The sequence below is a fragment of the Podarcis raffonei genome, chromosome 10, assembly GCF_027172205.1.
Source record: "Podarcis raffonei isolate rPodRaf1 chromosome 10, rPodRaf1.pri, whole genome shotgun sequence".
Taxonomy (NCBI): Eukaryota; Metazoa; Chordata; class Lepidosauria; order Squamata; family Lacertidae; genus Podarcis; species Podarcis raffonei.
The window spans coordinates 2199308-2220049 of NC_070611.1; the positions used below are offsets into that span (position 1 = coordinate 2199308).

The following is a 20742-nucleotide window of genomic DNA, read 5'->3' on the forward strand; positions in this document are numbered from 1 at the left end:
AAAAGCACACAGCAGGACAGCACTACAATGTTGAGGTGTAGTACTAGCATGAAGTTTATTCTATCATCTTTGGGGGTGGACAGACCCTTGACCCCAAAAAGGCTTTCAAGAGATCTTCCCCCAGATTGATCAGAATTTACTTAAACAAAATCTACAGCCTCCAACAGGAGAGATAACGAGAGGCATCAAGCTTTAGATGATTTAGTTCATATTTTCTGGCCCTGAGCTAAATACTATAATTTTGGAAAAGGGGTACTTGCAGTTATAAAAGATATATCTAGGACCAATATCCCTCCAACTCTTCTTGTGTACTTGAAAAAGATTGCTAATAAGAAAGATTTAGAACTGGAATTGACTACTCTTTAACTCAGAGCAGTAAGACAAATAGCTTTCCAATGGAAAACTTCAAAGTCTATTTCCCTTGAACTGGTATGAACATGTCTGGGTAGCAGTGTATTTAACTAAGCTTACGTATTATAAATGAAGGAAAGGAGAAGCACTAGAAATATTAATTGAAGCACGACGTTTATTTATTAACTCTGAGAACACATAAAACCCAAAGAAAGCATACAATCTTATATATTATTTTCACACATAACTCCAAATGATAAGGGTGGTTTTCTTTTTCATTATTGTAATTACTTTCTAGTTTAGTCATTTGTCTTTCTTAATTTTCTATTTAAGTTGAATCTCTTTTTAGTTGATTTTTTAAAATGTGCCTGTCATATGGGTAACATTGCACTTTCCAAATGAGATTAAATCCACTGGTCATTTCTTTAAAAAGCTGATGAAGCTGACTGCAATAGGCTTTTGACAGTCTAACACACAGCTTTTAGTTTGAGCTTTGTATAGCTTAGGTAAGAAATGTAGCCCCTATGCAGAGCCTGAGTATGTCATTGGTGCATTCCATTGGTGCAGAAGCCTGTTTTCTTGACTTGTTCAATATGCTGCTGGAGGCTGAGCCAAGCTCTGTTCAGAGGAGAACATGAGAGGAGACCACACAAGACGGCCTTCTGGCCATGGGGGGGGGGGGCTTTTCTACACTGCTCCCAACTCTGCCACAGCCTTTTGAGATGGGGCAATCGGAAATGGAGAGCCCTTTCCTGATTAGTCAGAAGTCCACCAGCATACGTGAAGTTCCTATTTAGTTATTTTTGCCCCAAAGTATATTCCTTTAACTTACAAGGAACTGCATTTGCCATTTTGTCATTTATTCACCCAGTTTGGAGAAAATAATGCTACGCTACTAAGAATACAGGATATGGCTTGAACATTCTGAATCACTGCATAAAGGCAGCTGTTTCAGTGCCTTGTTGAATCATACAGCTGTCTACCATTCAATACTGGATATAGATCATGAAGTGCATCAATTAAAATAGTTAAAACTGTTCTTGAACTTAAGAATATTGTTTACTCAGAACAGTAGGCCTGTCCAAGGAGGTGTGCCTAGAATTCTCACCTAAACATCATTATCAAATATAAATACACCTCAGAACTGTTTTACTGCATAGTAATTGAAAAATATTCAGTGCAAGAAAAATTCTGAACACATCCAACCAAAGGATCATGGTTTCTCCCAGTTGGAAAATGATATGCTGGGTTCATGAACTAAGCCTTGGCATCCAGATAACATTCTACAGACTTCTCCTCTCTCCTTTAACAAGACGACTTCGCACCATCCAAACATCCTAAAGACCAAAAAATGAAATAAAGTTATGGTGTGGGACAGGAAAAACCTTGTTTTGTGCACAAGATTATTCCTGTTGTACACAGAAACAGCTGTATATGGAAGAAACCCCCCACTAGACCCAGTAGTTCTGGTTCTGTACAAGGCTTTGCAAGATCTCAGTGAAAAGCAGCAGCAGCAGCAGCAAACAGGCTGACTGTGGCACGGCTGGAGCCTCCTGCTCTGCCCAAGCTGCTGCTCCTCTCTTCAACAGGGGAAAGGAGAGCTTCAGTGAAGAGAGAACCAGAGTATTTTGGTTACATTGCAATTTCCTAATTTCTGTACCGTGGCTGAGATATGGTTTCAAAGAAGGTGCGCAATGCATGCTCAAAACTTAGAAGCCAAAGAGGCAGCTGAATAAAATTTTCCATATTGGGGGGTTGTGGTGATTTAATCCCCTACATGGCTTTCTTCAGTTACTATGTAATTCCATGTACAACCAGTATTACAGGTTGATACGACTGCAGAAATTTCTATGCCAGCCATCAGTAAAAATATATTAGGGCAGTTGCAAAGAGAACTAGAGAATAGCAATATTCATTACAGAATGCCATTTTAAAGCATGTTTTCCACCGTCCTGATTATGGATCCAGTAGGAACCTTCATGCAGAACGATAAATGTCTATTCTTGGCACGGAGTGCAGCAGAAGTTATTCAAAGGAGGAACATCTTACGCTCTAGCTACATGTCTTTGTACTCATCCAATAATCTCTCTGAGCAAGGCAACACCTCAGTTCGCTGCCAGCAACACAAATCACACAACATGCCGAGTGCTTGTCCCCCAATGGTGTGGTGTGGTAGTGAGAACTGTAATATGTTGACCTGCTCAACACCAAAGTACATGACTGAGTAGGCTACCACCAATGGAATAATTATTCCCAATACCATTATGTCAGACGTATGACATGAAAAGTTTTTGATGAAGGACATTCACAAACAATACCTTCAGGTGAATAGGCGAGTCTATACCATACTTTGTTCTTGCAATTTCCACAACTTCTTTCTCAAGATTCTCTTGAATTGTACCATTCACATCAATATAGTGGCAGTCAGAACTTGCGTAATGACAAGAAATTGCCTGTAAAAAGACCCACATTATTTACCTTTTTCTCTTTGTAAGCACTTCACTACTTTTTTATACCAGCTTCAAACTAAAAATATGTAGGTCTAAGTCACTCTCGAAAACAAATTAAACAGGAGGATTAAGAAACATCAAATGTTAATTAAGAAAATGGGGAAGCTTTGACTTGACTTTGCTTGAGCAGCATAATCCAGGTGTTCCAACACCTGCAACCTTAAATGGCATCTTACCTTACGAAACCCTTCAGTCCTGTTCATTCCAGAGCCATGGATTAGCAAGGGATGGAAGAACACTGTGTCTCCTTTCTCCATAGCAAGGTGAACCCTTGGAATAGTTTTATCATAATCACGCACTCCATGGTACATCTTGTTTACACCACCCTGGAAGTTCAATGTATAAAATTAACTTATTTTTCCTAAAAAGCTTAATGTTTTCAATCATCCAAGCTTCAAAAACTTTTAGAACTTATTTTCATACAAAAGGTTTATATAGCTAGATGAGAGCAAGGCCTATGTAGCCCAGGATTCAATTTCCAACAAAGGACAGGGTGGTCTTTGAGAAATTCACAAGCTGAATGTGAAGCTGATGGCTCTCCTGCCTCTTTTCTACCTTGCATCTTGGAGATGCCTGCTGCAACCAAACATGGATGTTCTAGCTTCCTATCACAGCATTTGAGAAGCCTGTCTAATTCCTTTTGTCTAAGCCCTTTGAGCTCGTGGCCCTCCCCACACCTGGTGGGACATTCCAAACCTTGCTGGTTTCCCCAAACATGGAAGTTATTTTTCCTTGCCTTTGCTTTTCCTACTCCTGATGTCCAGAATGTAACTCAAATCCACGGGCTCCCCATTCATCTCAATTTAATGCCCTCTTTTTAATTATAGCCCGGGACGCGGGTGGCGCTGTGGGTAAAACCTCAGTGCCTAGGACTTGCCGATCGTATGGTCGGCGGTTCGAATCCCCGCGGCGGGGTGAGCTCCTGTCTTTCGGTCCCAGCTCCTGCCCACCTAGCAGTTCGAAAGCACCCCTAAGTGCAAGTAGATAAATAGGTACCGCTTTATAGCGGGAAGGTAAATGGCATTTCCGTGTGCTGCACTGGTGCTGGCTCACCAGAGCAGCTTCGTCACGCTGGCCACGTGACCCGGAAGTGTCTGCGGACAGCGCTGGCCCCCGGCCTCTTAAGTGAGATGGGCGCACAACCCTAGAGTCGGACACGACTGGCCCGTACGGGCAGGGGTACCTTTACCTTACCTTTTAATTATAAGGACACTGAAAATACTACTCAGTTGGCAAAACTGCTATTGGCTACCTCCAAATTTGCAGATACTTCCATCCTCCATCCCTCCCTGTGATGAAGTCATAAAGAAATTACCTCCCACTCAGGATAATCATGCTGTTTCAGAGACCCCTTATGACTTCCTGGCAAAACTACCAGGCATCCATTGCTGCGATCAATCTTCTCCATGGCAGTCCAGGCACAAACAATGCGATCTGCAGGCCGGAATGGGAAATAGTGCAAATCCTGGTGCATTGGATGGCGAGAGGTCTTCTTTCCTGCAACAATTATTTGTATTAGCTTTCATAGTACAGATGCAGAATTAGTTATTTTTTGCTCCATAGGACGCACTTTTTCCCTCTTAAAAACTAAGGGGAAAAGTCTATGCGTCCTATGGAGTGAATGCAGGGTGGAGGCAGGCAGGAAAAGCCCCCAAGAACCGCACAAAAGCTTCACGCAGCTCTTGCGGGCTTTTTCCCTAGGAGGGAGAAGGGACCGCCGCTCCCCGACCTGTTCTGGGGGCTGGGGCCAGGGGAAGCTTGGGCTTCCCCTGCCCCAGCCCTGCGGCTAAAAAGGAGAAGCCTGAAGCTCCCGGAGCACAGCACAAACTGCCGCTGCGCTCCGGGGATTTCAGGCAGCTATCCGCAAGCCTTCGGAGAGCAGCGGGAGTTCTCGCTGTGCTCAGAAGGCTTGCGGATAGCTGCCTGAAGCCTGGAGAGCGGGAGGGGTCGGTGTACACTTCGCTTCACTGGAGAGGCGCTGCACAGTTTTCCCTCTCTGCGCAGCGCCCCTTCAGTGAAGTGGGAGGAGAAATGGAAGGGGCTCCGTTTCTCCTGCCGCTTCGTTGAAGGGGCGCTGAGCAGAGAGGGGGAGATTTTTTTCCCCTGTTCTCCCCCTCCTATGGTCTTGTGTGTCCTATGGTCCAGTGCATCCTATAGAGCAAAAAATATGGTAAGTAAATACAAGCACAATGAGACAACAAGATGTCACAGTGTGGCCTTGCTGTGTGTGTTTTACCTGAGTCTGTAGCTGGGGGTTTACAGATCAAAGGTTAGCACCCAAAACAGAACATGGTGCACTAACTTGTTTTTCTTTGTGTGCTATTTAAAAACAAAAACAAAAAAACAAACATCTAGTTTACCTGCAAGTCAATGAAATGTGAAGTTGATGCTCGCAGCTGAGCTCTGGATTTTGCCTAGGATCAGACTGAAGTAGCCCTGCCTCTGGCCTTCAATATTAATAGTGGACTATGTGGCAGGACTGCTGTTAAACTACTCACAGCACAGTCCTCATGTCTGCAATAGGGTTCTAACAGTGAACTACACTGCAGTGCAGCTGTGTGTAACTCTCTTCGCTTAATCCACAAAGTGGAGGATAAAACAATGGATTAACATGGCATGATTGTTGTAAGATGCTCAACTGGCTACACCACAAAGCTGCTATAATGCATTATCCATCCAACCAGCAATATGGGAAAAGTGAACTACATCTGTTTGGGATTTGCAATAGCACTGTTGTGTGTGGGCGTGTTTTAAACCACACTCAATTAGACAATTGCTACATTTCGGCTTGTTTTTGTGGGCAGGTGTGGAATAAGTTACATTAAATGATTTACAAGGTGTGACTAGAAAGTTCGGTGAATGGTCACAGAAATTGGACAGCAAGAAATATTCGAACATACAATCGGTATTGGAAACCCACAAAATGGTCACAATTGTGTACGGAGATGAAGCTGTAACTCGAAAGACAGTGCATGAGTAGTTTAAGCCTTTCCGTGAAGGGCGGCAAACCATCAAAGATGACCCTTGGTCTAGCAGATGCGGGATCAGCGTGTGTCTGTCCGAATGATGGTGGAATGACTGCATATTTCGTGTGAAATCGTTACTAAGGTTACTGAGTTGTCCCACCCTCCATATTCTCCCAATCTGGCCCCACCGAATTTCTTTCTTTTTCCAAAACTGAAATCTGCACTGAAAGGGCACCGATTTTCCAACATTTCATACGTCCAAGCTGCTGTGACGAGGGAACTAAAAGCCGTATGAAAAGAGGACTTCTCCAGAAGTTTCCAACAGTTCTATGAACGTTGTCAATGGTGCATTGTATCAGAGGGGGCCTACTTTGAAGGCCTGTAAGGTATGTATGTTTGAGTATTTCTTGCTGTCGGATTTCTGCGATCATTCACCAAACTTTCCGGTCACGCCTTGTACTTTCTCCACAATGTCCGTGGGTAGCTCTAACTTCCATCCCTCAGGACATTTAAAAATAGATTCTCAGTGTGATGCAGAAGTGACCAATACAGAATGAGATTATCTGTATACCTGAGTCCAACTGTTCCGCTCCCACCTGGTTGTCATTTTTTCTCCCATTCGGGCAGCCAACATTCCTTGCCACTGAATTATTTTTTAGTTTTTGCCCCCCCTCATCCCACCTTCCACCAATTTCTTTTAAAGTCTCTGAAACCCTCTGTTCTCCAGAGTCTACCAATACCTCTCATGCAGTTTTGGCTAACTCTCCAGTGGCATTCAAAGACTCGAACCAGGACTGGTATTTCTGGATTTAAGCTGGCAATGGCTATACACGTCCATCTATCGTAGTGATGGCATGGTAGGAGCTATGCATAGATTTCCTCATCCAGTTAATCTACCCCTCTTTACCTGAGTCACCTTACTAGCATAAGTTGCCACTGCTTAGAGCTAAAACCCAGGAGCACATTTTGTGGGCGACTGGGACATCTGAAAGCCAAGATGTTTCCTCCTGACAGCAGCCCTGAAAGTGACCCAGATGAGATTGCATCCAGGGGCTCCTTGCCAGCTTCCATGTCCTTTAATATTTTGTTTATTTATTTATTTATTTACAAATGTTTATATCCCACTTTTCACCAGGCCTCAAAGCAGCTCACAATGACAAAAATATACAATATATACATTTTCTCCTTCTGCAAGTAGATCCTCCTCCCAAGTGTCCAACTTATTTTCGTTCTTTCCTTCAAAAGATCTATAGCCCATTTCAGTGGGGCTCTTCCTCCCCCACAAACCCCTAATGTAGTGGTGCCTGCCCTGTGGAACGCCCACCCACCAGATGTCAAAGAAATAAACAACTACCTGACTTTTAGAAGACATCTGAAGGCAGCCCTGTATAGGGAAGCTTTTAATGTTTGATGAATTATTGTATTTTAATAATTTGCTGGGAGCCGCCCAGAGCGGCTGGGAAAACCCATCCAGATGGGCGGGGTATAAATAATAAATGTTGTTGTTGTTGTTGATGATGATGATGATGCACCCTCCTTGGCCCTCCATATCGCTAAATTTTGTGAACTAGTGTTTATTGCCTACAGAGTATGCTTCTGCATACACTTTGAGAAAACAAAGACACCAGAATCCTTGGCACTGAACTGAAATAGCTGACAAGTCCCTAAGGCACCAAAGGACTGCAAACCAATGACTTAGAGAAGGATATGCAACATGCCATTTAATGAAATCAAGCTCTGGGGAGAGACATGGGGAAGAGGAAGATGGCAGCAAGAGAGAAAATCGTGCCACTTCCACTTTTAGGTTTGTCCCTGCTCACAGATTATCTTGAGGCAACAAAGCCATAAACAGGAAAAAAGGTCTCATTGTTTAGAGTGTATCAATACCAAACCTGATGTATATTAACCATGTTAGTGGTATATATTTTCATTTAGACTTGCATCACAGCAGCTAACTCGCTAATGATACCTACAGGACCTTGCAGAAGAAAAAGAAAAAAGGGCAAGTCTGATAATATTTAAATACACACTTGCATTCTTGAACAGAGTATTTTATTTCTCCTCTGTTCAATTATTTCTTACCAGAATCCGGAGGCTTATTTATCAACATGGTGTGCATAGCCATGATGTTTGGTCCTGTGAAGCATTCGACATATTTCAATATCTAAGGTGAAGAGAGATGCATATTTAAACATGCTAAAAATATATTACCCCTTATATTTCACGGGCAAGACTCAAGTGAATACGCATGATCGATACACCAGAGTTGAAGAAGCAACCAGTTTTATGCAAAATCGTTGCCCTGTGCAAAAACTGCCATCATCCAAGTTACTGACAGACTCCACCAGCAATGTCTCCCTATGCATATCCCATTGAAATGGACAGGAACTAAGCAATCATTATGAAAAAGTCACGGGCCTCTGGCATCATGTGTCATTTCATCCTCAGGGTCTCTTAACTTTTGATAGATGGTGCTATTCAATGCCATACTATGCTAGTAACCTAAATAATGAAGGTGTCTATTTAGTGCAGACTTTGCCTGTGGCTAAAGAGCTGGGCAGCAATTTTCTAGAGCAGCATAGTGCAACATCCTTAGATCAATCTATGTAGACTGTATATAGAGATTACAAGTTTCTTCCGAATTAATATAATGTGAAGGACCACATATAAAAAAATGCAGATTATTTGTGGTCTTCAGGATATTCTTTTTTAAAAAAAAAATTAACCTGAGGCAATGTGCAATATCTGAAGAGCTCTTCATGATGCTGGAAATCCTGTAGCTTTGAAACTGCTTTTTGATCAGGAATAAATTCAGACTTGGCAATTGACACATCTCTCATGACTACCAGTCCAGGGACGATCACTTCCTGTCTGCAGATCTTCACGAACTCATTTCTGAAGAGGGAATTTTAAAAATTTACTTCAGCAAAGTTTACTAGGCTATTTAACCATGTTATTGCCCTTGCTAAATGAACTGGATACTTCTATTGCGCAAAACAAGGCTGTTCAAAGCGTAGCCTGAGGGCCACAAGCAGTCCTTAAGGCTCTTTTGGGCAGCCCTTGGACTGCCTTTCCAAACTCAGGTAAGAGAGGCCTTGGGCTGTGGGAAGAAGGTGTAAGGGTTCAGACAGGGTCCTAAAGTCCTCCCACCTCATTCCCAAAGCCTACTTAGCACATTCCCAGCTTTGGAAAAGAGGTGGGAAAGCTCTATACCTCTGCCAGAGCCTTGTGCCTCCTTCCTGAAGTCCAGCACCTAGCTTATCTGGGGTATGTGAATGTGTGTGAAATTTTGGCCTTGCTTCCCTGCCCCCCATGACAAAGCAGTGTGTGGGCAGAGGGTACTCTTGCAGCCGACTTGGTATGAAGTTGGGACACCTTGGTGCAAAATTATGGGTAATAACTCGGAACTAGAGATCCACATAACTCATTCTCTGTGAGGCTTTGAGTGTATATTTATAAGCGAGAAGTGAATTATGCCTCGTATCAAATGGCTGGATGTTCTTGTAAATCCAGAGGGAATTTTCATTTGGAGTGGGGCCCTTCTTGTGGCCTTCAGGTCTTGCTTGGCAAACACAAGCTCTTGGGCACACCTCAAGAGAGACCTCTGGACTGCAACCAGTGTGCTTTAAACCACTGGAGGTGGGGTCAAGTACCACGGGGGGGGGTCAAGACTGACCCAAGGGGGGTTGAAACAAGAGCACTACCACCCTGCAAAGATATGGAAAAAGAGATTAAGAAATGGGTCCTGAATGCATGTTTGGGTGAAAAGTGAGTTCTGGGTCTGAAAAGGTTGAAGATACTTGTTTTAGACAATCTCACTATATGTGATTAGGACACATGGCTACAGTTTACCTGAAATGTTCAACATCCTCATCCGAGACCAGATTTTTTATGACGAGATAGCCGTTCTCCTCATAGAAATCCCTTTGCTCTGGGCTTAGAACATTATTATCTAAGGTGTAACTGCAGAGATAGGAACATACAGTGGATAAGTTCACAGGGCAAGGATGAAGTCTAGGAAATAAGCGCTCCCTGGGAACTCTTATGCAACCCACAACACACCCCGGGGTCTCCTGCAGCACAGAGGAGCTCTAGGGAAAACAGGCAGGTCCATGTGGGAGGGGGTCCCTGAAGTTCAAAATCTGCAGTACCATGAAGGTATTTATTTCCATGAAGTCAGCACAAAAGTTAGTTTGCTGTTTGCTTCTTGAGAATAGAGGCACAAAAGTTTCTACTAATCCACAAATACACAGATGCAACCATGCCCAGAAACAGCATGCCATTACAATCAATCAATCAATCAACGACATATTTACAAAATAATAAATGTATATATATATTTTTTAAAATGGATTAAGTTTCAGGTGTTGCAATTGCTAGCTGTAACCTGCCCCCCCAAGTAGGTAAGAATCAACCACATCAGCAAAATACGTTTGTATTTCATGTTTTATGCACCTTTTGAGTGCTTCTGAGATAGAATTTGGCATATAAACAAAAAGGGGGTCTTTGCATGAAATAAACTATTTAGGTTGCAATCCAAATCTCTTTAGCATGGATTAAGAGATAATGAATGCAAAGGGACTTGCTACAAGACTGAACTGTGCTATTAGGTTATTTAGTTTATACTATGTGCCCTATCTTTACTTCACGCACAGATGCTGCAGGGAGCTACTGGGAGAGCAGGAGCTAAAGAACAAAAATTAGACAGCAAAATACTGGTAAACAGAGGGCAATGGTTGCTACATCCTGCATCCCAACATTTGCTACTCTACTATTTCAGAACTGCAAAATCTGCAGGAATTCAGAGCAATGTGATGCTTAATCCACCCCAAATTATCAAAACTTCACCAAATTCAAGCTTGGAATTCTAGCCAAAAATAAATATATGGTTTCCTTTCATTGCCATGATCACCACAACACATTTAATTTTCATAAAGAAAAATTACCTACCGGTACTGAATTGGATATTTCACCGTAGTTACTTGGGCTGAAGTTGGAAATTGTGTCTTGAGCACAAGTTAAGGAATCTAAATATGGTTTTGAATAGATATTATATCCTTTGGGGTGAAATAAAAACTCAGAACTCATTTTGAATGATAGGAACTATTAACACGGAGGAGGAAATATAATGTACATTAGTTTTATTCTGATGTACACCACTAATCTCCCAAGTTTTCCTAATAATTTAAAGCCACATGCAGCAGAACTGGAAGATAGCCATTCTACATTATAATTATTTATTTTAAGCAACAGTTAAAGAAGGTAGATTAAAAAAATAAATAAATAGTAAGACATGGGGATTTTCATGCAACCCAAAATCAAACACCTAAGCATTTATCTCCCCTCCTGACATAAAACAAAAACATTCCAAGTTAATCATAAGATAATTATGAAAACTGCCACTTTTTCTTTTTGACAAAATAATAATCATAAATAAAAAAGAATAAAAATATGCACCCCATCACCACTGTAGCTATCCAACCTCCCAGAATTTCAACACCTCTTGCGATGGTTTGACCCCTTTCCGTTTTAACAGTACAAATTCTACAAACACCATTCATATCTCCTCAAAATCATTTCTCATGCATATTCTCTGTCTTACCTTAATGACACGTTAATTTATCATTAATAGCTATATCCCACTTCTTCCATTTTATATTCTGCTTACGCCTTCCACTTCCTATCTATAAAAACTCGTGCAGCTGTCAATAAATTTGTGAGCAAGCCCTTCCTAGCCCGCGAACCTTCCACCCCATCGTAAATTGATAATAAAGCCACCTCTGGACTTTTGGTCAGCTTTAACCCAGTGATTTCTGTTATCTCCTTAAACACCCTTTGTCAAAAAAATTGTACATATTTATACGTGAATATAATTCCCTGTTTCCTGGCACACTGCCATTCTCACAAGTTTCCCAGAGAGGAAAGACTGCAGTTTTGAAAATGAATGTTTTATGAATATTCCCTCCCCCACCCCAAAAAATATGCCAGTTCTCTTTTCTAAAGAAAACTGAGGAAAGGATTCTACAAACAACTTTAATTTGAAACAAGATGCATCTATTAAAAAGTTTATGATCTTTGTGTCTTCTCTCACAAATAGTTTTGGATTATTATGCCCCTTCAATTAAACAGTGTATAGCCTGATTAAAACAGAAACGAAAAAACCCCACTGGTTAAAAACAGAAAAGAAGATGAGCAATCCTATTGAAATACTTACTATGATATTAAAAAGGAGGGGAGGGCAAATATGGAATATTGGATTATATGATACATTCCAATGTTGCAGTGACATAACAGGAGCTCCCTGCACACCCTCAATCTACTGTGGAGGGCTCTCCAACCCTTTGGGGCAGATTTTGAGTGATCATGGGGCACTGCCAGAAAGAGAGGAGAAGAGGGAAAGTTTACTTCCAGTAGAAATCTGCTGTGCTAGCAGAATAATAGTAGCATTGGATATGGCTCCTTCTGCTGAAATAAGAATTACAGTTTGAATACATTTTGCAAATTATTAAGCCTGGGGCACAGTATGGATATAGGAAGATACAATAGAACGCATGTATGGATCCACTCAACAAATCGTAACAAAAGAAGTGATTCTCCTCACACACACACTCCCCACTGTTTTCACTCTTTTTAAACTGAGTTATACAATCTATCATCTTGTGCAATGCACAGGATTGGAGCCAAAGGTTCCCTTCCCTGATGCAAGTTAACTGCATAGGAAGGGGACATTTTAATGTAACCCATAGACAGCATAATGAATATTACAGTTCACAGAGTTTGGATAATAAACATTGATTGTTTTAAGTTTTTATTTGTCACCTTGGTGGCAACTTCTAATGACAAATGGAAAACTATTTGGGGAAAGCAATTTTTTTTTTTTTACAATAGTGTCTTCTATATTTGTACTTTCTAAATATTAACAAAAACACCAGATGGAAAGCAATTGCCAAACACAAAGTGGTGTCTTCCAAGAAAATTAAGAAAAGATACCAGTGATATAACATTTTGTCAGAAAAATCTACAAAATAAAAAAGGAAACTGTTGGAAACAACTGTAGGAATAACACTGTTCCAAAACGAAGGTTTGTTGGATGGAAATATAGAAATAAGAAATAATTCAATGAAGAAATAAGTTGAACTGGATATGCATTTCCACTAAATCACAGAGCAATTATAGTTGGAAACAGCAGGAAGTATTCCCTTAAGAGCAAGACTCCAATGGGTTCCAAATGGATATCAGACTTCTTCCATACTCAAGTAGTGCAATTAGTCTCATTGAAGGCCATATCTTAAGTTACAGCTTTGGTACAGGCAAATAAAAGCAAATAAGTCTTTCATGGCAACTGGAGATACATTTTAGAATGGAAATGCAATTTATGTAATTCCGAAAATACATTTGTTGCAAATGCCGTAATAGCAGGGGAAGAACACTGGGGTTTCCCCCCCTTTTTTCTTTAAACTTTGTTAAATTATTAATCAATTCCAAGACTATGATGCTCATGAATGTAATATTGTAAATATGCCTTTTGACTTTGACATTCTTTTTTTATTCTTTTTTTGAAAAAAATGAATACAGTGGTACCTCAGGTTAAGTACTTAATTCATTCCGGAGGTCCGTATTTAACCTGAAACTGTCCTTAACCTGAAGCAGATAGGTAGCCGTGTTGGTCTGCCATAGTCAAAACAAAAAATTTATCTGAAGAAGTGTGCATGCACACGAAAGCTCATACCAAGAACTAACTTAGTTGGTCTTTAAGGTGCTACTGGAAGGAAAAAAATTTTTTGTCTTAACCTGAAGCACCACTTTAGCTAATGGGGCCACTGCGCCGCTGGAGCACAATTTCTGTTCTCATCCTGAAGCAAAGTTCTTAACCTGAAGCACTATTTCTGGGTTAGCGGAGTCTGTAACCTGAAGCGTATGTAACCTGAGGTACCACTGTAAAGTGTTTTAGATTAATACAAGTAAGCTCATTTATCCAATAGGGCATTTCACACATTACACACAGGCAGTTTTGGTAGTATGTATATTTTGGTAACTGTGGACAACCATAGCTTACTGATAAACCCATTTGTGATATTAACTCTATTCAGTTTTTAAAAGTATTTTTGCAACAACATTAAAAGCTTTGTGCCACACATTCCAATCCACAAAAATTACAAAAATATGAGTCAAAAGACCAAGGCATACGTGCTACTCTTTCAATCTATTGTTTTCCATAATTGGTGCCCAGTATGAAAAGACAAAGGAACGCGGGTGGCGCTGTGGGTTAAACCACAGTCTAGGACTTGCCGATCAGAAGGTCGGCGGTTCAAATCCCCGCGACGGGGTGAGCTCCCATTGCTTGGTCCCTGCTCCTGCCCACCTAGCACTTCGAAAGCACATCAAAGTGTAAGTACCTTCCAGCGGGAAGGTAAACAGCGTTTCCGTGTGCTGCTCTGGTTCGCCATGCTGGCCACATGACCCGGAAGCTGTACGCCGGCTCCCTCGGCCAATAAAGCGAGATGAGCACTGCAACCCCAGAGTCAGTCACAACTGGACCTAACGGCCAGGGGTCCCTTTACCTTTACCTTATGAAAGGACAATCATGGTTCATTTCTTTCACAGAGAATTCAGTCTAGAATTATCATCAATAGAAACTTCTAACAGGGAAACATCCATTGTTGTTGCTATCAATATTCTGATAATTTTTAGTATTTTTCCCAAAGTAGAAGAAAGGGGCCAGGACAGGTGCTGATGCAACTGTCCCTGGTTTGTATATATCATGAAGTCCTAACACAGTGCATAAACATCGAGCAGAAAAACATACTAAGGGTATGCCTGAGATACCTTATTTGTGAAGATAATTCAGTAGACATTAGTTTCAGTGAAACTGCATCCAAGATCTTTTAGCATAGAATCATATATCATTGGTGTATGTATCCTTTCTCTTTGAATAAAATTACAAAAAGACTACGCACTACAAACTGCTGGAGATATGGTAGCAGCTTTGGCTCATTTTTCCCCCTCTGGTTGTACTGCCCTAGTCAAACAAGTTTGGTTACAGGTCTTTCGCAAAGTTGAGTGAATAACCAAATAGGTCATCCAAAAATTATCTCCCTCTCTCTTTTTGATTTGGGTCACCACATAATTAAATATTGCAAAAAAGCTCACAGCAGCTAGATTCTGGAGAACTTGTGACACCGACCTTATGGAAGTCTGGTATCAGAAACTTTGGAACTTGGCAGTCATGGACAAATAAAGCTGTCAACCTTTGACTGTGTAGAAAAATTCAAGAGGCAGAAAAATCTTTATGCTATTTAGACAAATTTTATTTCTTATGCAGTAACTAAAAAACATGGGCTCTCTCTCACGAGAAGCTTTAACATGACACTTTTCAAAGATAGAAATGACTGGCGTAATTGTTTCATTAGAACAGACCAAAGCTCCTCTCCTCCTTTTTCCTTTGTATTGGGCTGCACTGTATTGACTGATATTTGATATATAGAAAAATAGAAAACAGAGAGATAGATGATAGATATACAGATATTCGTACAGTCACAGTGGCGTTCTGATGACCTGAAGGGGCAAAGAAACTTTCCAGTAAATGCAACTTAGAGGTGGATACCTGGTACTTGCAAGATGGCCTTGGGGTAAGACGCGCCTGTTAGAGCTCCTCAATTAGATGTTGGGGGCTCCTACTCCTTTTAACTTTTTAGTCTTTTAACCCTCTTCTTATCAAAAGTTTGGCAACCTGGGGTTTTATATCAGAGAACTTGTGAAGTTGGTGCTGTAAATTAGATCTAATGAAGTCAAACAGCTTAACAGCCGCCGCCCAGCTTATTTCAAGGACTCTTACTCTAAACAATTTAATTAATCTCCTGAACTTTTTCCAAACTGACTCTGACTCAGGCTTTGACTCGGCGTTTTAAATGAACTAAGGGAGGTGAAGCTGTGTTGCAGGAGTGTTCCGTTTGTGCTTGCCTCTGCCCTCCTGGCTTGTGGGTGCAACTCTGCTGTGTGCCTGCTCTGTCTTCCCAGTTGTGGGTCCAGCTGCCCTGCATGCCAGCAGTGCCCCTGGACTGAGACAGACTGGTCGAGTACTCGGCATGGAGCCTGGGTCAAGATATAGTACTCTGCAGATGACTCAATTGGAAGGCACCTAGGGAAGCCAGAGAGGGGGGCTCCACCCTCAAGACGCCAGAGACTCTTAAGCCACAGGGCTGGCAGCTGGTTGTAGCAGAGGAGAGGTATGATTCTGTGGCCCTGAGAACACCAGCAGTGGGGGAAACCAGAGGACTCCTGATGCCAAGAGGAACACTTTCTCTGCCACTACAAGTTGGCAACAGCAACAGCAAGAGGAGGGCCCCCTGAGACCATCGGGCACGGCATTGACATCGAACAGGGCATTTACTGAGCCTGCCCCACCTTCCTCTGGCCACCCCCCGCTGTCGCCTGGTTGTTCAGGTTGGCAGATTCAGAGATCATTCGAGCAGACTCGAGCTGGCGCATGATGCTACAAGAACTTCGTCTGCTACAATAACTGTTTTCTTTCCTTTTCGCCCTCCCCCCTTCCTTTGCCATTTGTTTTAGTTTTTTATAGTTCATTGTTTCATGATAATATTTAAGTTTTGCTTGCTTACTGTTAGGTGTTTGATGCTATTTAAGTGTTTTTTCCCCCTTAATGTATGTTATATGGTAGTTTTGTTTAGCTATAGAATGTTCTGGGGTTTATTTTTCAATTTCTTAATTTAATTAATTGGTTTGCCTAATATTATAATAGTAGGCTGACAAAGAATATAACAGTTTCATACAATCAGAGAGGTAGCTGATGTGTAGCTGGTTTGTTCTACTCGACTAATTAGAGTTATCGAGTTGCTGATACTATAAGCAGAATAACTAGGCTGGGAAAGAATAACATCAATTGCCATCAATGGAGGCTAGTATGAGGCTTGGGACTGCTACCGTGGAGGGGCGAGGGAGGTATGGCGGTGGGGGCAGATGTTATAGGCGAAGGGGATCGAGATTTCTGAAAAATAAGTCATGTCAGACTAACCTGATCTCGTTTTTTGACAGAATTACAAGCCTGGTAGATGAAGGGAATGCAGTGGATGTAGCCTACCTTGATTTCAGCAAGGCATTTGACAAAGTGCCCCATGATATTCTTGTAAAGAAGCTGGTAAAATGCGGTCTTGACTATGCTACCACTCAGTGGATTTGTAACTGGCTGACTGACCGAACCCAAAGGGTGCTCATCAATGGTTCCTCTTCATCCTGGAGAAGAGTGACTAGTGGGGTGCCACAGGGTTCTGTCTTGGGCCCGGTCTTATTCAACATCTTTATCAACGACTTGGATGATGGACTCAAGAGCATCCTGATCAAATTTGCAGATGACACCAAACTGGGAGGGGTGGCTAACACCCCAGAGGACAGGATCACACTTCAAAACGACCTTGACAGATTAGAGAACTGGGCCAAAACAAACAAGATGAATTTTAACAGGGAGAAATGTAAAGTATTGCACTTGGGCAAAAAAAATGAGAGGCACAAATACAAGATGGGTGACACCTGGCTTGAGAGCACTACATGTGAAAAGGATCTAGGAGTCTTGGTTGACCACAAACTTGACATGAGCCAACAGTGTGACGCGGCAGCTAAAAAAGCCAATGCAATTCTGGGCTGCATCAATAGGAGTATAGCATCTAGATCAAGGGAAGTAATAGTGCCACTGTATTCTGCTCTGGTCAGACCTCACCTGGAGTACTGTGTCCAGTTCTGGGCACCACAGTTCAAGAAGGTCACTGACAAACTGGAACGTGTCCAGAGGAGGGCAACCAAAATGGTCAAAGGCCTGGAAACGCTGCCTTATGAGGAACGGCTAAGGGAGCTGGGCATGTTTAGCCTGGAGAAGAGGAGGTTAAGGGGTGATATGATAGCCATGTTCAAATATATAAAAGGATGTCACATACAGGAGGGAGAAAGGTTGTTTTCTGCTGCTCCAGAGAAGCGGACACAGAGCAATGGATCCAAACTACAAGAAAGAAGATTCCACCTAAACATTAGGAAGAACTTCCTGACGGTAAGATCTGTTCGACAGTGGAATTTGCTGCCAAGGAGTGTGGTGGAGCCTTTGACCATTGTAGTGCTCTCAAGCCAGGTGTCACCCATCTTGTATTTGTGCCTCTCATTTTTTTTTACCCAAGTGCAATACTTTACATTTCTCCCTGTTAAAATTCATCTTGGCCCAGTTCTCTAATCTGTCAAGGTCGTTTTGATGTTGAATAAAGATGTTGAATAAGACCGGGCCCAAGACAGAACTCTGTGGCACCCCACTAGTCACTCTTCTCCAGGATGAAGAGGAACCATTGATGAGCACCCTTTGGGTTCGGTCAGTCAGCCAGTTACAAATCCACTGAGGGGTAGCATAGTCAAGACCGCATTTTACCAGCTTCTTTACAAGAATATCATGGGGCACCTTGTCAAATGCCTTGCTGAAATCAAGGTAGGCTACATCCACTGCGTTCCCTTCATCTACCACTATAACAAATAGTGGGTGAGAGGGGAAGAGAATCAAGGAAAAAGTATTAGAAAAAGTATTAGATAATCACATATACCTTATGTAACAGTACCAAGTACAAAGGTCAAAAGCAAGATTGCTAGTTCAAAAATAATAAATAAAAAGGTTAGCAGCAATCAGAGCTGTAGATCTAATATGCAATATAAAGAAATGTTTCTTCCATCAAAATATATCCCTGCAAAGCTGTGAATAACAATGGAGAGACAACAGAAATTGGATTGATACATGTCCAAATCATCAGGATATTGGGGGGGAGGGGCGCAAAGGCCACTGCAGGTATTTTCCTATCCCTGCAGAATTCTTTGTGCTGTGCATAATTTTGCTTAAACACACTTGCAGTTATTTGCCACCCACTGACAGAATTATATAAGCACAGAATTGTACAGTTGGAAGGAATCCTGAGGGTCATCTAGTCCAACCCCCTGCAATGCTTCAAACGTTTAGTTTCAGCTTCACTGGGGCCAAAGTCTGTATAACCCTTGCTCAGACATATGCAATCTTGACTAGATACAAGATAATTTGATTTATAATTAAAAGGGCTGCTTTGCATTTAAACTAAAGAGGCCAGCATTATAGACACACCCATTCAAGTGGCCCATCAAGTTATATAAGAATTACATAGCTCTCTAGTCAGTATACAAACCAAACCCAAGAAGTGGTGAAGCCTGAGAAGAGACCTGGTCTGGGAATTAGAATTAGGTCCCAGCTCAGCCATGACCCATGTCTGGGAGAGGCAGTTACCAGGGTCCTCTCTGCCCTCTCCCCATAGAAGGTTTATGCACTTCTAACAAGCCCCAGAAAAGCAGCAATTTGACAGGTGAAGCTTTTTCCCATTGCCAATTTGAATGTGATGAAAAGATGCATGTTTTTAAAGTTCTGCTGCTATGCAGGTCCAACATGCTCAAGTCCTCTTCCAGAGACTGTGTCCAGCCCGACTTCCAAAGGCTCTGTTTCTCTGCAGACTTTCTTACCAGTCTGTTCCAACTTAATGATGCAGAAGGAAGACGCAGGTTAAGCTGCCTGGAAGGGCACAGAAAGGCGAAGGCGAGAGAGAGATGCCTGGGCCTGGAGGCGGCCTTGCAGGGCTGGACTAGATGCCTCTCGGGCCCCGTAGGAGGGTCCGAGGGAGTTAGAGAGCTGGTCCGAGAAAGGACCGCCACCAGAAAGAGGAGGGCGAGAACGAGTCTCTGGCTCCGAGGGTCGCGGCTTCCCGCCCCTCGGGGGCCCCTTCCAAGGCCACCATTGAATCCCACGGCTCCCGAACGAGGAGCCGGGCCTCCCCTCCTCGTCCTCCCTCGTCCCCAAGGAGGAGCTTCTCCTGCCTGCCGGCCGCCCGGCCGCGGCTCCTTCCCGGCTGCCCGCTCGGTCCAAAGGATACGGGGCGCCCGGCCCCCGGCCCCCGGCCGGGCAGGAGGTGGCGCAGCAGGGCGCGCAGCCGGAGCGAGGCGGCGGAAGCGGCGCTGTCGGCGTGGCTCGGTCCCTCGGCCATGGCGCCCCCAGTGCGGACTCCTCCTCGGCCTCGGTGCCTCTGAGGCAGCGCCGCCCAGGGCCGGAAAGAGGCCGGGCCCTGCGGGGCTCCTCCTGCTGCCGGGGGCCGCGCCCCTCCGCCCTCCTCCTCGGAAGGACCGGACGAGCCGGCGGGCACGTGTGAAAAGCTCGCTCCGTCGCAGACTCGGGGCGGCCTCTTCTCGAGGGGGACCTGCCCGCAGCACCCAAGCGACCTCTCTGGGGCGCAGGGCCCGGGCTGGCCAGACGGCGGGCACCTGCTTGGCCCACCAGCCGACCGCCTTCGGGACTTGCGTAGGGTTTCCTCCTGAGCCTTTTCTTCTCTCCAAGATTTCTCGCAGGGTAACCGCCCTACCACAAACACATGCAAAAGGCCGCAGATTGCTTAATCAGCCATTAATTCCATTATTTGGATTATTAATATCATGTGACAACAAATCTGCTTTCAAACCTCCTCACAGTACTGATGACTGGTCCTGAAACAGAGACATGCACTACCACCTTCTGGAATAAGGAGCAGGCTTGATTCAAGGCTCAGAGTTGACTGGCAGATTCTGCTTGCAGGTTAAGAGGGATGGGGAACCGGTGACCCTTCAGATGTTGGTGAACTGCAGCGCCCATCATCCCAGGCCACTGGCTATGCTAAAGCCCAGCCAATTTGGGGAGGGCCACAGGCTCCCCGGCATTAGAACATTTCTAGCCTACGGTTACCAGATTTTTTTCAATGAATCCAGGGAATTTTCAACTTCAGTTGAAGGGGATGGATTTTGTCGGGACTGATTTGTAAATCTGGGGACTGTCCTCAGGAAATGGGGATGTCTGGTAACCTTTTTCTAGCCTTCCTCTTAGCCAAAAA

The 20742-nt window shown here is 43.2% G+C and overlaps 1 protein-coding gene across 1 annotated transcript; it reads right to left on the reverse strand.

Annotated features, from left to right (window-relative positions):
• Positions 1-506: 506 nt before the first annotated feature.
• LOC128422144 (phytanoyl-CoA dioxygenase, peroxisomal-like) lies at positions 507-19933 on the reverse strand. The gene is made up of 9 exons (XM_053405756.1): positions 19759-19933; positions 10778-10833; positions 9680-9790; positions 8554-8722; positions 7910-7991; positions 4177-4358; positions 3038-3187; positions 2670-2804; positions 507-1688 (listed from the first exon to the last, which is right to left on the reverse strand). The coding sequence occupies exons 1-9, from the start codon at positions 19867-19869 to the stop codon at positions 1635-1637; spliced, it is 1050 nt and encodes a 349-aa protein (XP_053261731.1). The 5' UTR covers positions 19870-19933; the 3' UTR covers positions 507-1634.
• Between the last annotated feature and the right edge of the window lie 809 nt (positions 19934-20742).